Genomic DNA, 14,600 nt, shown 5'->3' with positions numbered 1-14,600 from the left:
ATTAAATGAAGTCATATTTTGTATAATTAAAATTATTCAAATGAAGTCTTATTAAAAATCTTATTTAAAAAAATATTGTTATTTATTTTTTATTTATTTTTATATGTACCATCATAATTCATAATATTATTATAATATTATATAATATTATTATTTATATATATTATTATGAACAATTTATATATATAATGGGCAATTTTAATTTTATTCCATATTTAACTATTTAATATTATATGAATAAAAATATTCATAGATATATTTTTTAATGCAAATTTATTTAAAAAATATACATGTTTAATTATTATTTCAAATAGTTATTTTTTTATAATTATTTATAATTAAATAATTATAATGTAAGGAATGTAAAAGCAGTGATGAAGAACAAACAAGAAAAAGTTTTGAAAATAAAACAAAATTATTAGGATAAGGAATAAAATAGTTGATAATGAAGTATAAAATAATAAAATGAGTAAGCGACGCATATCATCGAACGAATCATCATTGCGGCGAGTCTTTCATCACATGTAATTCTTGTTATTGCCGACATTTTGTTTCTGATGTTAGCAAACAAAATTACGATGTAAAATCTGGTCATTAAAAAAGTGGAAGTAGTAATAGAACTTAAAAATCAAGTTGCGAAAAACAATGGATATTCTATTATATATTGTTTGGTCTTACTCTACAATACAAATAGAACATCCGTTATTTTTCCCTTTTTTTATTAAGTTTCATTAGTGTTGTTATAAGTTTCTTTCATTTTTTTAATAGTCATACTTTCGCAATGTTGCTGACAAATTTAGAAGTTTGGATTGCTGATCAAAAATTCTGGGATTGAATTTCGAGTGGGTTTCTTCACATTTTTTTTCGTACTTATAGTAATGATTATAAATAAATTTATTGAACATTAGAAATGATTTGCCATTATAAAAAAAATAATTTATATTATTATAGTAAATGCAATTTTTTAACCTATTTTATTGATCATATTTTTATTCATATTCATTAACAAAAACATAATAAAAACACAATATAATAACAAATCAAGTATGTAAAAACAAAAAAATCACATATTGTTGTTTAATAATTATAAAAAAAAATTTGTGAAAACTACATATGTAGTTTCATTAACTTTTTTAACTATTTGTTATTGATTCAAATATAAATATATATTTGAAAGATTTAAGGAAAAATAGAATAGGAAAAAAATTATAAGCAAATTAACATTGTTAAGATATTCTTACGTATTGTTAAGTAAGCATTGTTAAAGTATTTTCTAATCTTCATCATAACCATAGACATGAGAATTTCCATTATCTTCCAATTTTATTTTATTCAAAAAAGAATTGTAAGCTATAGTGAATCCTCTTCCAGTACTAATTTTCATTCCTTCTGTAAAAATATTTGCTGCTATTCTTGATTTTAAATGAATATTATTTTGAGATTCAATTTTATTTTCTTTATGCAAGTTTAATTGAAGATTATTATTTTTTCCATAGTTTGTTTGCATTTCAGAATTATTTTTTCGAGAAATACATACCTTTGTTTTAAAATCAGTCTTCATTTCTAAAATGTTTTTTTTGATCTTAGAAATATTTTGAGATGATATAGCTATATTACTTTCTTCTTCAGAAACATTTTCTTTTTCTTCTTCGTCAGAAATATTTTTCAAAATTAAATTTTCTTTTTTTAATAAACTATTATCTATATCCATAGAAATTCTATTTAGTTTAGAAATATTTTGAGATAATGTAATTACATTGTTTTTTTCTTCAAAAACATTTTTTTTCTCTTCTTCGTCAAAAATACTTTTCAAAATTAAATTTTCTTTTTTTGAAGAATTACTACCTATTTTTACAGAAATTTTGTTTACTTTAGATATGTTTTGAAATGATGTTTGAAATGATGCAGCTACATTATTTCCTTCTTTAGAAATATTTTCTTTTTCTTCTTCATCAGAAATATTTTTTGAAATTAAATTCTCTTTTCTTGAAGAACTATAACTATTATCTATATCTATAGAAACTTTATTTAGTTTAGAAATAAGATAATTAGTAAGATCTTGATTACATAATATTGCCTTAGGTAATTGTTTAGGAGCTTTTAATGGTTCATCAAAATCAGTTTTCTGTTTTATAATACTTATTTTACTATCATCATTGCTTATGTTATTATTATTTTCAAGAAATAACATTCTATCTCTTTCAAGTTGCCGAAATTCTTTTTTTTCTGATTTTGACATAGCAATTGGTAATCTAATTATATTTTTATCTTCTGTTTGTTTTACTGGATTATATGTTGGATTATTTCCAGACCAGTCTTCGTTAGATATATTTGGTTGTACATTACATGCATCTTCTAATGAAATTATTCCAACATCTTGCTCATTTTGTCCAAGTACATATTGTTCACATATTACATTTGCTCTAGATGGGCACATTGAAAGATGATGCTGCAAATAAAAAAAGAAGTTTTTAATTCTTTTTAATTCTTAAATATGAAATTCAATTATATGATTGAAAAACTATCTAACTAAAAATATATTTAATTTAATTTACCTCATATTCTTCTGGTTCTAATAAATGTGATGAATTAAATTCACAATTAATTTTAGTATCTTTAATATATTTTTCATATTGTTTACTACATTTTGTGAGATGTATTTGAAATCGAGACTTTAAAATTCGATGTGATTTGTTATATGGGCATGTAACATAAGCCTCAAAGTCATTCATTTTTCTATAAAAAATAGAATAAAAAGAAAAAAAATAAAAAATATATTTTTAAGTATACATTTTTTAATTAATATTTTTTTAATATTTAAAATATTTTAAATGTTATATTTTGTCTTTTATATTTTCTTTTGTCATTAAATTAATGTACAAAATAACTTATAAAAATATTAAAAGATATAAAATTTTATATAATGATTCATGTTAAAAAAAATTCATAATCAAAACTAAAAAAATTAATCAGAAAATCAAAATTGAACTTAAATTTTTATATTAACGAAATTTATTATATTCAAATATATAAGAGATTTGTATGTTTTTTAATCTTACATTTCAAATTAACATATAAAATATTGTTTATGTCAATATTTTTGTGATGATTACAATTATTTAAAAATTCATAGTCAATAATATTCTATACTTATAATTTATTCATTGTATTAAATCGCACATAATTCACACAATTCGCACAACCAACTTGTACAGATATTGCGGCACAAATATTTACATTATATATATACAATAGTTAACAGAATGTTTCAATAACGTCCTAAAAGAAAAAAAAAATTATTTAAATTTGTAACTAACTTATACTATATGTATCTCTTATCAAATGTACCTTATTAAATATTGTAATTCACAAATAATTTATATGGATTCAAGAATTTTAATTAAATTTATTTATTAAATTTTAATCAAATTACATAAAAAATAGATCTTATAATTATATAAAATATTTTATTTTACTATTAGTTCTATATATCAATTTAATTAAATTTTAAAACAAATCATATTGATAAAATATTATAACAATATTTAATAACAACAAATATTACATATTAATTTTATAAAATTTAAGTTTTTAATAAAATGAATAAAATAAATGAATGAATGTAATAAATTCAATAAATAATTATAAAAAATAAATTTTTATATATTTCTATGTTTTTACATATTTTAGAATTTATATAACCTTACTATTGAACTTTTTATTTTACAAAAAAAAAAATAAGCAATAGTAATCTCCTTTTTTTAAGTAAATCTTTTTTCGCTAAAAATTATTTAATTATTATTATATATATTCATTATTTTTACAATATTTATTTTCATTATAAAAATTAAGAAAATAATAGTTGTTTACTTTAAATAATTGCTATGTTTTATATTTGTTTGAACATGGAGTATCCAATCTTGAACATATGTAATTTGAGTTTCACCACCACTATCTTGCAAAAAAGGCACACGCTTTCCTCGCGCAGTATGGCTCGCTTGATTCCAGTCGTGATCTGTTCGACCACGTTAGTTCGAAAAGATTTTGTTTCATTTATAAACGAAATCGTGCGCAAATAATCCAAAATACATCATGGATGATGAGTGGGGTATGTGTAAATTAATTTTCCGTCATTTAATTATTAAGTGACCCTATGTTTTTTCGAAACTATGAAACCACTTTAACCTTCAACTTTACAGATGTCGAAAACGCTGAAGCGAAATTCGACCTCGCTATTAGATCCAACAAGTGGGAGGGTGAAGACGAAGACGAAGATGTCAAGGTTCTGTCTTACTGACTTCCATTTTAATTTTACATAAATTGTTTGAAATTTATCATTAATACGATAAGTATGGTTAACCTTTTATAAAACTAATCAACGTGAGTCGAATAACGTGATAATTGATTATTGTTGATTGGTTATTGTCTTCGAATCTAAATTGATTAATAATTAATACGAGTGAAATGCAATTGTAGTTATTTTTTTATAATTACTAATTATTAGTTTTTAATTTATTATTAATATATTACGTATAATTGTAAATCGAATTTTATACATTGAAAAATTGATTAAATTTATTTTAATTTTAAAATAACATCATAAATATATGTAGTTGTATGATATTTAAATACATATAATATAATTATTAATTTTAAATAAAATAAAATTTAATTATATTGCGATATTTAAAATCATAAAATTTAAAAATAAATTATTTTAATAAGTCCTTATAAGATTAAAATATATTAAGTATATTAAACAAGATTAAATGTTTATACAATAATTTAAAAAAAATCAATTAACAGGATAGTTGGGAAGATGTTGAAGAAGAAAAGAAAGATGTAGAAAAACCTGCAGAAGTGCCTAAAGCTAAGCCAAAGCCAAAGAAAGCTTTGGCAGAAAGAATTGAAGAACGTGAGGTATAATTTTTCTTTTTATTAAATTATTTTATTTAATAAAATTATTTGATTAATATTTTTTTCTTTAGTATTTTATTTATATACAAATGCAAATTTGTTATCTATTCAATTTTTTATTTGAATTTATATTTTGACATTTTGATATTTATTTTATATAATATCATTAATTTTTTTAATTATAGAAAAAGGCAAGAGCAGAGGCAGAGAGAAAAGCTAAAGAAAAAGAGGAAGCATTAACACCTGAGGAAAGGAGAGCAGAACAATTAAGACGTCAAAGGCTCCAAGAAGAAGCTGATCTACGTCTTGCCATGGAAACTTTCGGTTTGTCCAACCTTGTTGATTTTTCTCATCGCAAGCCGCACAAAACTGAGAAGAAATGACTTCACTAAAAACTACTTATTAACTCTTTGCACTCCTATTTTCATTTGAATAATTTATGAAACTACATAGTCACTTTTCATCAATATGTGATAAGTTGATAAAAGTATTAAATTTAGTATTTTACTTACAAGAGATTAGAAAGTGTGTATTAATTTATTTTTTAAGTTTGATTTTTGCTATTGCAAATCTATTATCTTTTCTGTAATTTTATATGAAAATGAAACATAGAGCAAAATTATAGAAAAGTATATTAATTTATAAATTTAAATATAAGTATTTTATTTTTATTTTTATTTTTAAAATTTAAATACAAGTTGCAAAATTTGTAATAATATTTTTTTTATGAATGAATCTTTAACTTTAATATTTAATTCTATTAATTATTTATAGAAACTAATATTTTTTAATATTTTTTTTGAAAAATACATTTAAATTTAAATTTTTTAACTTAATTCTATATTTTTCTATAAATTCATAAATTCTATATTTTTTAAATGTATTTTATTTTTGTCATAATTTAAAAGAAATCTTCAAAAATAAATATCAAATATTATAATATTAAATATTTAATATTTGGAACGCAAAGAGTTAATTATACATTCATATCTTAATAAAAGTTTTTATTAATTTTGTTTTATTTTAAAGCTTTAATTTTCATAAATTTATATACAGTATATTTGTCAAAATCAAAATATTTACTATGTAATTTTTACATTCCATCTAACAAAGTAATTATATACACATAATATAAATTGTCTAATAGTTTTTTCATTTTTACAAGAATGATATTAAGTATTTTTTTATATAAATTAATATTAGCATATAAAGTAATTATAAAAAATTTTGAATATATATTTAGAGTATATAATTATTTAATCTTAATCTTATTATTGTAAAGATTAATAAAATTCGGGACATATTCAAAGTTTTATATTATAAATATATTATAAATATTATACATGTTTATTATTGCAATTGCAATAATTACATATTAATTATTAATTTTTTTAAATCTTACTTTTTCTAATTTAAATTCAATTGAGAATATTAACTTTATGTCAGGAACTGTACCAGAAGTGTAAATCATGTACTTCATTCAGTTAATATAATTTTTGAGGAAAATCCAAAATTGTTATTGTATAAAAAATAAACATTTCTATTTCATGAAAAAATAATGCAGACGTGTCTTATTTATCAACATTGATTTCCTGTACCGTTCCTGATAAATGTTTAATTTTTAATAAATAATAAATTATATATTAATAATTGATATGATGTATATTCAATTTTTTAAAAGACTTAAAAATCTCTATTCATTATAATATAAAAATTTGTACAATTCAATTTATAAATCTTTTTTTTTAGAGAATATATTTATTTAAAAGTATTATTTTCATATCATTTTTTAATCAATTTTTATATTTTTATTTTATGAGTAATTAAATTTATATATAAATATTTTTTTGTATATAATTATATATTTATATATTGTATTAATACATTATTTTAATTACTTTTTATATTTGTAATCAAAATATAAAAAATATAATAAATATATTAATATTTTTATATTTATATTTATTCTTCTATTAATTCATTTTTGTATTGTAGGTGTGACTGAAGAATCTGTGTTGAGCTTGGATACCACAGTACCTAACACAAAAGAAGAATTTGAGCAGTATGGAAGTGTACTTACACAAAAGCTGAACCAACTTGCTAAACACTCCGAGTTTCCTCCATTTGGAGAAGAACTTATTAAATCTGTTGCTCTTAATTGTAAGTATATTATAAAAATAAATCATAACATTTATATAATTGTAATGCTATGGAAATTTAAAGAACTAAATTGAGTGTAAAAAAAAAAAATAAACTGAATATATAAAAAAATTATATTTTAATAATTAATATAATATATAATAGCAATATATAATATTGCTCTTTTATTATAAATGAATATTAAACAAATCAATATATTTTAATAAAACAATCTATTGTTTAATATATTTATATATTTATATTTTTTGACGTAATAGTTTTGTATTTAATTATGAAATTTTATATTTTATTATCTTTACAGTACCCTCATCACATTTGAAGAAGGTTAAAACATTGGTCGATAATTTGTTGATTGAAAAGCAAAGAATCGAAAAAGCAGAAAAGGCGAAAAAGAACAAAGGCAAGGGAAAGGCAAAATTGAAAATTGAAGGTGACAACACTCTTTTGAGCGAATACGGCGACTATGTTTACGATGATTACGACGATTTCATGTAGCGACCTTTTCATCCCATATTCTTATTATTCCCTAATTCCTTTTCTAGTCGCCTAAATACACGCAGATGGTTATTAACATTTTTTGATATTTTATATCCTTTATTCTCTCTTTATATTTGAATTTTCAATCTCTTTATTTTTAAGTATTGATTAGAGGTTGCAATCTTAAATATTTTTTTTCCTAGAATTTCATATATATATCCAGTCAAATAACATGTATAAGCGAATACAGAGTAAATCTTTTAAAAAAAAATTTATTTTTATTTTTTATCAAGGCTTCAAAAAAATCAAATTTGAAAATTTTTTTAAATACACAAAATTAATTTATTTTCAATTGGATATGAATGAATTATTAATAGGAAGTTATTCTATGTGAAATAAAACTATTTTACATGAGAATAAGCAAAAAATATAGAATTGTATTGTTTAAATTCTTTTTTTTTTTTTTTTAAATTTAACATATACAATTAAAAAACCATATAATTAAGAAATTGATTTTTTCGAAAAACTAATTTAAATAAGATTATTATAAAATTAATTTTTATTTTTTGCTTATTTTTATATATAACATATATAAAATTCCTATTAATAATTTATTTGAATCCAATTGGAAATTATATCAATTTCACTTATTCAAAAAATTTTCAAACTCGATTTTGTTAAAAACGAAATCTTGAATAAAAAAATTTTATTCTATTTTTTTTTTTTTTTTTTTTTATAAAGAATCGTCCTATGCCTACTTGTATATATTATTTGACCAGATCTTATATATATATATACATATCATTATGTATATGTTTATATATATGTTATATGTAGTATATATATATTATATATATATATACGTATATATATATATAAAACGTTAAAAAATACGATAATAAGAACAATTTTAACATAGAATTTTAAAGAGGACTTAGAATTAGAGAAATACTTATTCTATTGATTTAAACTGTTAATAATTTCAAAAAGTCAATATTTTCAAAGTCAATAATTTTCAAATGTATATTTAGTCATATTTATTGTATTGATTTATAAACCAATTTTTAATTAATTAACATAAATTCATATATCGATTCAAAATTCTAATATCGAAATAATGTAATACTGATATCATTAATGAAATTATAATATAAAACGAATGAATTAATAAACAGTAGGATAATTTGTTGATTGAAGGATTTATTCTTCAAAACAAATCTTATGTGTCAGTAATCGCATTTACAGAATTGTGCAAAGAAATTTTTTAATTTTATATTAATTATTACATATAACTAATCTTTTTATAATACATAATTATTTATATAATACTTTATAGAAGTGATATTTTTTTTTTTAAATTGAAATCTTTAACATAAAAAAAATTAGAAACTTGATTTAATGATACTTTTTATTAAGTTTTTCATTACATGAACGGAAGATACGCATAGTGAAATGAAAACATTACATACATTAATTAATTAATTAAGTTAAAAATTCTATTCAAACATGGACGAATTTTTGATATTTAAAACTATCTTATAGAATTTTTTATCTTTACTGCAGTAAAACTAAGAGAATATCGTTTATTTTAATAAACTAAAAACATTTTTCTTTTTTGTCTTTTCATAATTTAACTTAACTTATTAATAAATTCTTTTTATTTCTTTATAATCAAATTATATGCATGCATTTTTTATATATTTATCTGATTTTGATAAAATAAATATATAATAAATAAAATAATAAAATAATTTTTATTAAATAATAGATCATATTTTTCTTAGTTTTATTGCAACAATATAATAATTTTTAATAACATCTTTTTATAACATTAAATAAATAATACGGTAATTCTTATTTTCATTGTAGTAAGCAATTTTACTACAATCAATTTATTAATTTCATTACAATAAATATGTTTTCAAGTATATGCAAAGTTATTTTTTAAATTTATAATAATATAATACATTTTATTTAGATATTCGATTATATAATTCGATAGTAAAACTAAAACTAATAAATTTAAACAAATTAATTAGCAGAAAAATGATACATAAACTTTAAAAATAATCAATATTACTTAAATTATGTTTTTCAAATTGAAATTAAAAACAAATTTCTTAAAAAAAAATTATAATATTTTTAAATATATAACAGAAAAATATCACTATTATATCACTATAATATCACTAAATTTTTTTTAATTTTTAACTTAAAATTTTTAAAAAATATTGAAAATTTTAATTTAAGAAATTAAATTGTAATATAATTATCTCAAAATTATTTAATAAAAAATATTTTTAAAATTAATTAATTAATTAAATTATCATTATAGTGCATTTCTTAAATAGAATAATTATTTTTAATAATTACATATATTAAATTATATATTTCATGATATCTATCACATGATTTTTGATTTCTAAATTTAAAAACAAATTTTATTTAAATGCCATTAAAGCAAGTTTTTTTAAAATGATTATATTCATTATATAATGATAATGATAATATTAATAATTATATAGAAAAAATAATATAAAAAAAATATATAAAAAATTACGGCAAATTCAATAATATCAGAATATTAATTATTTAAGAATATTAGTTATTTAAGAACTAATGTTGAATTAATTATAATATTAATTATATTAATCCCAAAATTTTTATTCCTTGAAATTTTTCTAATATTAAATTCTGAAATTCTAATTATTAAAAAAATTTAAAAAATTCAAATCTTTTGTAAACTAATTTATTACTATGCTATTTAATTTATTATTTATTTATTTTTATAAATATCATTTAACATTTAACTTGTTTTAATTTTATTTATTTTTTATATAAATTTTTAGATTAGCATTTATATTTATAAGAACAATACATATCAATTATAAATTGCATATTAAATTATAAATAAATAAAATAAAAATAAAATAATTATTATTAAAATAATAAAAATAATTATTGCTATTTATAATTAATAAAATATATTTAATAATACTTTATACAAAATTAAATGTGAAAACATGTTTTGTTTCTTAATATTTCTTATGATACATATAATTTTATATATATATAATTTTGTATCATAGAAAAATTAATGAAAATATTTGAATATATTAGATATAGATAGAAGAAATATATTAGCAACAATAAACTTTAAAAATAATGGGAGATAGGATAAATACTAATTTTATGATATATGACTAATAATCTAATAATAATCTAATAATATGACTAATATGACTAATAAAATAATTGCAACTTAAATGCCTATAATTAATAAAATTACATAGCTATTATGTATGAAGTAATTATTTAAAAAAAGGATATGATAAGTAAGTTGCATATTTATAAAATAGGAACATTGTTCTAAATGTCAGAATAATAAAGATAAGAATGAAATAGGAAAACTATAAGCTGTAAGGAATAATCCAATATTTATATGCAAATATACAGAATGTATGCCTATATAAATATTCAATATTCATTATTTTTCAAAAATTCTAATAAAAAAATGTTTTGAATAAATATCGATTATAAATCAATTATATATATATATATATTGATATTAGATATTTTTAAAAATTATCATTGATTTTCGTTAAAATGTCTCAAATTTTATGATTCTTTATTTTTTAATAATAACATTTAATATTTTATTTTTTATTAAATAAATTTAATGTTATTGAATTAAAAGTTATTTGAAAAAGTTATTGAACTTGTTTCTGTATTAGCAATTCTTTAAAATAAAAAACTATAATTATATCGAAAAAAAATATTATTTATAAATCTTTAATATTCAAATATATAAGCAATTGATAATTAATTTTTGTTCAAAACATTTTATTGAAATGCATAATAAAGCATTTGCATATACTTACAGAATTTTCCAAAAACGTGTACATTTAAGTGATCTAATCAAATACTATAAATATTTGCGCATAAAGATTTCTAACAAATATTTATATTACAAATAAATTAATTTCTTAATTAATCTTTATCATTAGATTTATATTACAAGAATTTTCATTCAAAATCAATATACATATATTATTAATAAATTTTCCACTATTAATCTCTAATTTTTTTTCATATATGACTATAAGTTATATTTTAATAATAAGAAGAAGAATATATAATTTCAATATTTAATTTTTAAATTAAAATTATAATTCCATTTTATTATATTATATGCAAATAATTGAAAATGTAAATTTTTATATAATGAAAAATATTCTTTTAAAAGAGAAGAAAAATTATATATGTAAATTTAAAATTATTTTTGTGTTTTCATAAAATTAAGTAATATTACGATACCATATTAAATAATATTTTTAGAACTAATAATAATTTTGAAAGATTAAATATTTTAATTAAAAATTGATAATAATTAATTTATATATAATAATAATATTTTAGGAATGCAATATTTCTATGAGGAATGTAAATTATAACAAAAAAGTTTTTCAGAAATGCATTAATTTTCTTGATACCTGAGGATTTTCATAATAGTACGAGTTAAAGGAAAGCTTTCATTAAATTTACATGTATTATTCCAATCATCAACATTTAAAGACAATATCATTGCACCACCAAAATTATTTGCTCGAATCCATTTAGCCTAAAACAAAATATAATTTATTAGAATATTTCATAATTTCTTTATGAAATTATTTCAATTTTATAATATTTAATTCTTTAAATTTAATTAGAATCCCTATTAATTATTAAAACTTTTAATATAAAATAATATAGATATTGTGAAATATATTTAAAAAATAAATGCTAGAATATAGTTGGGAAAAAATCAAATACAAAAATTATTATAAATAGTATAAGAATATATGTTCTACGAATATATATTCATACCTTATAAGAGATGCTTGTAACATCATCATAAGAAATCCATTCCTTATCTTTATAAGCATAAGGAACTTTGCTTTCAAATTCAAAAACACTTTCTGCACCATTTCGAAGAAATTCACAAACTGTAGGATAAGAAACAAAACCCATATTTCCTAATTTACCGAAGCCATTTGCTGGTGCAAGTAAACCATGATTCAGCGAATTATCTAACCTATAAGTATGGCCATAAGTAGGAATTCCAATAATTAATTTTTCTCCTGGCATCCCTTTTGAAAGCCAATAATGAACCGAAAAATTAACATTTAGAGTAGAAAGATAACCAGATTCAGCAGCACGTGAGAAAAGAGGCGCATTAAGTCCGGTAATTGGATAATACCATACATAAAAATGGTAATCATATGACATCAAATTCACAAAATCTATGTACCTAAATAATAAAAATTTATATATAGATATATAAATTATTTTTCTAATATTTTCTATCACACACAATAGAAAATATGAGCAAAATAATTGTATTATTACTAATAGAAAAATGAAAATATTTTTTAAAATATCTTATTAATTATAATTGTTAATAATTAAAAATTAATTATTAATTTATTGAAAACTAATTATGTAGTATATTCATATCATAAAAAATAATATATCATTTGATTACTTTGCCATTTCTATAACCATATAGCTTTGGTCAATAATAGCTTGTGGAGCAGCTACTGCAACAGAAAGAATTAATGTTTCTTTTGCTCGGTAAAATTCTTTTCGTAATTCCTCTAATAATTGTATAAAACGAATTTTTTCTCGTTCATCAGCTCCAAGCCATGCAGGAAATTCCCAATCTATGTCTAGTCCATCAAAACCAAATGTTCTTGTTACATTTAAAACTGATTTTATAAATCTATAAAATAAAATTAACATTTTTAATTCATTTTATATTTAAATAATTAAATATAATAAAATAAAATAAAAAAAATTACCTTTTTCTATTTGCATGATTTTTTACCATTTCTGAAAAACCTAAGTGGAGCTCATTATTGCCGCCAACGCTAATCATGACCCTTAATTCAGGTTGAAACTTTTTCAAAGCAATAACTTCTTTATAAATTGATGAATTATTACCCAAATTGAGACTACAATTTACCACGCCCGCAAAACCCACGATAATATGCGTACAAAGATTAGGGTCAATGTTCGACGGACTGAGCTCCCAGAGCGTGTTCAGGTCGCTCGATATGGTGTAATAACAGACAATGATCTGCCTATGAAAAAAACAACTTTTATTATCTATAATATTACTTTTAGTATTTAATTCTTGGTAATAATATAATAATATTTGTAACTTTTTGTTGGAATATATTTCAAAGATAATATTTTTACCCTGAGGAATTGGTGTAGAAGTGCTGTGGCGAACTGATGCTGTTGTTCCTGTCCGCATTCTGGTTCTCCTTCGTCGATTCGGCGTACATCCGAGCCCGACGTAACCACGTAGCAACCTTGGCATTATCTGTTGTTTCTGTATTAAATGTTTCAGTTCTTGAAGACCGAAGAATAATAATACCTAACCATGCACGTATTACAAAAAGAATTCCAAGTATCAGAGATACCAATACTAAGCATAAAATTTGTGTTTTCCAACGTGATCTAAAAAAAAAAGAAAAATTTATATAAGATTTTGAATGATTTTGAATTACTGTTAAATTTCAATTATATTATATTTCATAGTATAATGAATTCATAACTATATTACAATATAAAAATAATTATAAAAGAATGAATTCAATTAATAGTTTAGAATAAAATGATAGACATAAATTTTATATAATAGAGGCTATATAAAATATTAATTTGTATTTATTTTATATATATAATATACTCCATTTAATTTAAGTTCTTATATCAGTAAATATAGAATAATCAATAACCATACCTGTAACTTCTGACATATATTTATATGCTTATACATACATCTTATTATATAAAATGAAATGAAATAACAAGAAATAAATAAAAAATTGTAAAATTTATATAAGAAAAATTAAAATAATATATAATATAAAAATAATATAAATATAAAAGTAAATAGAACTATAACATTTAAACAAAAATAATCAAATAATATTTTTTGTATATTTTTATATATATACAAATATTTAATTTTATAAAAACATAATAATAATAAT

The 14,600-nt window shown here is 19.2% G+C and overlaps 3 protein-coding genes across 6 annotated transcripts in view; 1 reads left to right on the top strand and 2 right to left on the bottom strand.

The window, feature by feature from the left end:
* Positions 1–959: 959 nt before the first annotated feature.
* On the bottom strand, positions 960–4,176 carry LOC102678373 (reticulocyte-binding protein PFD0110w). 4 transcript variants are annotated; one of them, XM_031514692.1, is made up of 4 exons: positions 3,060–3,288; positions 2,556–2,736; positions 1,538–2,449; positions 960–1,389 (listed from the first exon to the last, which is right to left on the bottom strand). In XM_031514692.1, exons 2-4 carry the CDS (start codon positions 2,730–2,732, stop codon positions 1,381–1,383), a joined length of 1,098 nt encoding a protein of 365 aa, XP_031370552.1. In that variant the 5' UTR covers positions 2,733–2,736; positions 3,060–3,288; the 3' UTR covers positions 960–1,380. The 4 variants fall into 4 exon arrangements, with proteins under 4 accessions (XP_031370552.1, XP_031370551.1, XP_031370550.1 ...); XM_031514691.1 differs by having other exon boundaries at positions 973–1,412; XM_031514690.1 differs by lacking the exon at positions 3,060–3,288 and adding an exon at positions 3,871–4,176 and having other exon boundaries at positions 973–2,449.
* On the top strand, positions 3,967–7,650 carry LOC102678787 (eukaryotic translation initiation factor 3 subunit J). The gene is made up of 6 exons (XM_006624739.1): positions 3,967–4,108; positions 4,200–4,282; positions 4,807–4,920; positions 5,103–5,241; positions 6,913–7,077; positions 7,379–7,650. Exons 1-6 carry the CDS (start codon positions 4,093–4,095, stop codon positions 7,570–7,572), a joined length of 711 nt encoding a protein of 236 aa, XP_006624802.1. The 5' UTR covers positions 3,967–4,092; the 3' UTR covers positions 7,573–7,650.
* Positions 7,651–11,714: 4,064 nt separating this feature from the next.
* Positions 11,715–14,600, bottom strand: part of LOC102678140 (acidic mammalian chitinase-like) — a 3,688-nt gene continuing 802 nt past the window's right edge. Inside the window, exons 2-6 of the mRNA XM_006624733.2 lie at positions 13,798–14,061; positions 13,398–13,679; positions 13,082–13,318; positions 12,424–12,847; positions 11,715–12,175 (exon numbers count right to left, since the gene is read on the bottom strand). Of these exons, the coding sequence (XP_006624796.1) occupies positions 12,032–12,175; positions 12,424–12,847; positions 13,082–13,318; positions 13,398–13,679; positions 13,798–14,061 (1,351 nt within the window). The 3' untranslated portion in view covers positions 11,715–12,031. The remainder of the gene's footprint in view (positions 12,176–12,423; positions 12,848–13,081; positions 13,319–13,397; positions 13,680–13,797; positions 14,062–14,600) is intronic.

Source organism: Apis dorsata, unplaced genomic scaffold (assembly GCF_000469605.1).
Source record: "Apis dorsata unplaced genomic scaffold, Apis dorsata 1.3 scaffold_1119, whole genome shotgun sequence".
In the NCBI taxonomy this organism is placed as follows: Eukaryota; Metazoa; Arthropoda; class Insecta; order Hymenoptera; family Apidae; genus Apis; species Apis dorsata.
Note: the sequence above shows the minus strand (reverse complement) of the source record. Positions and strands in the feature narration are given on the sequence as shown.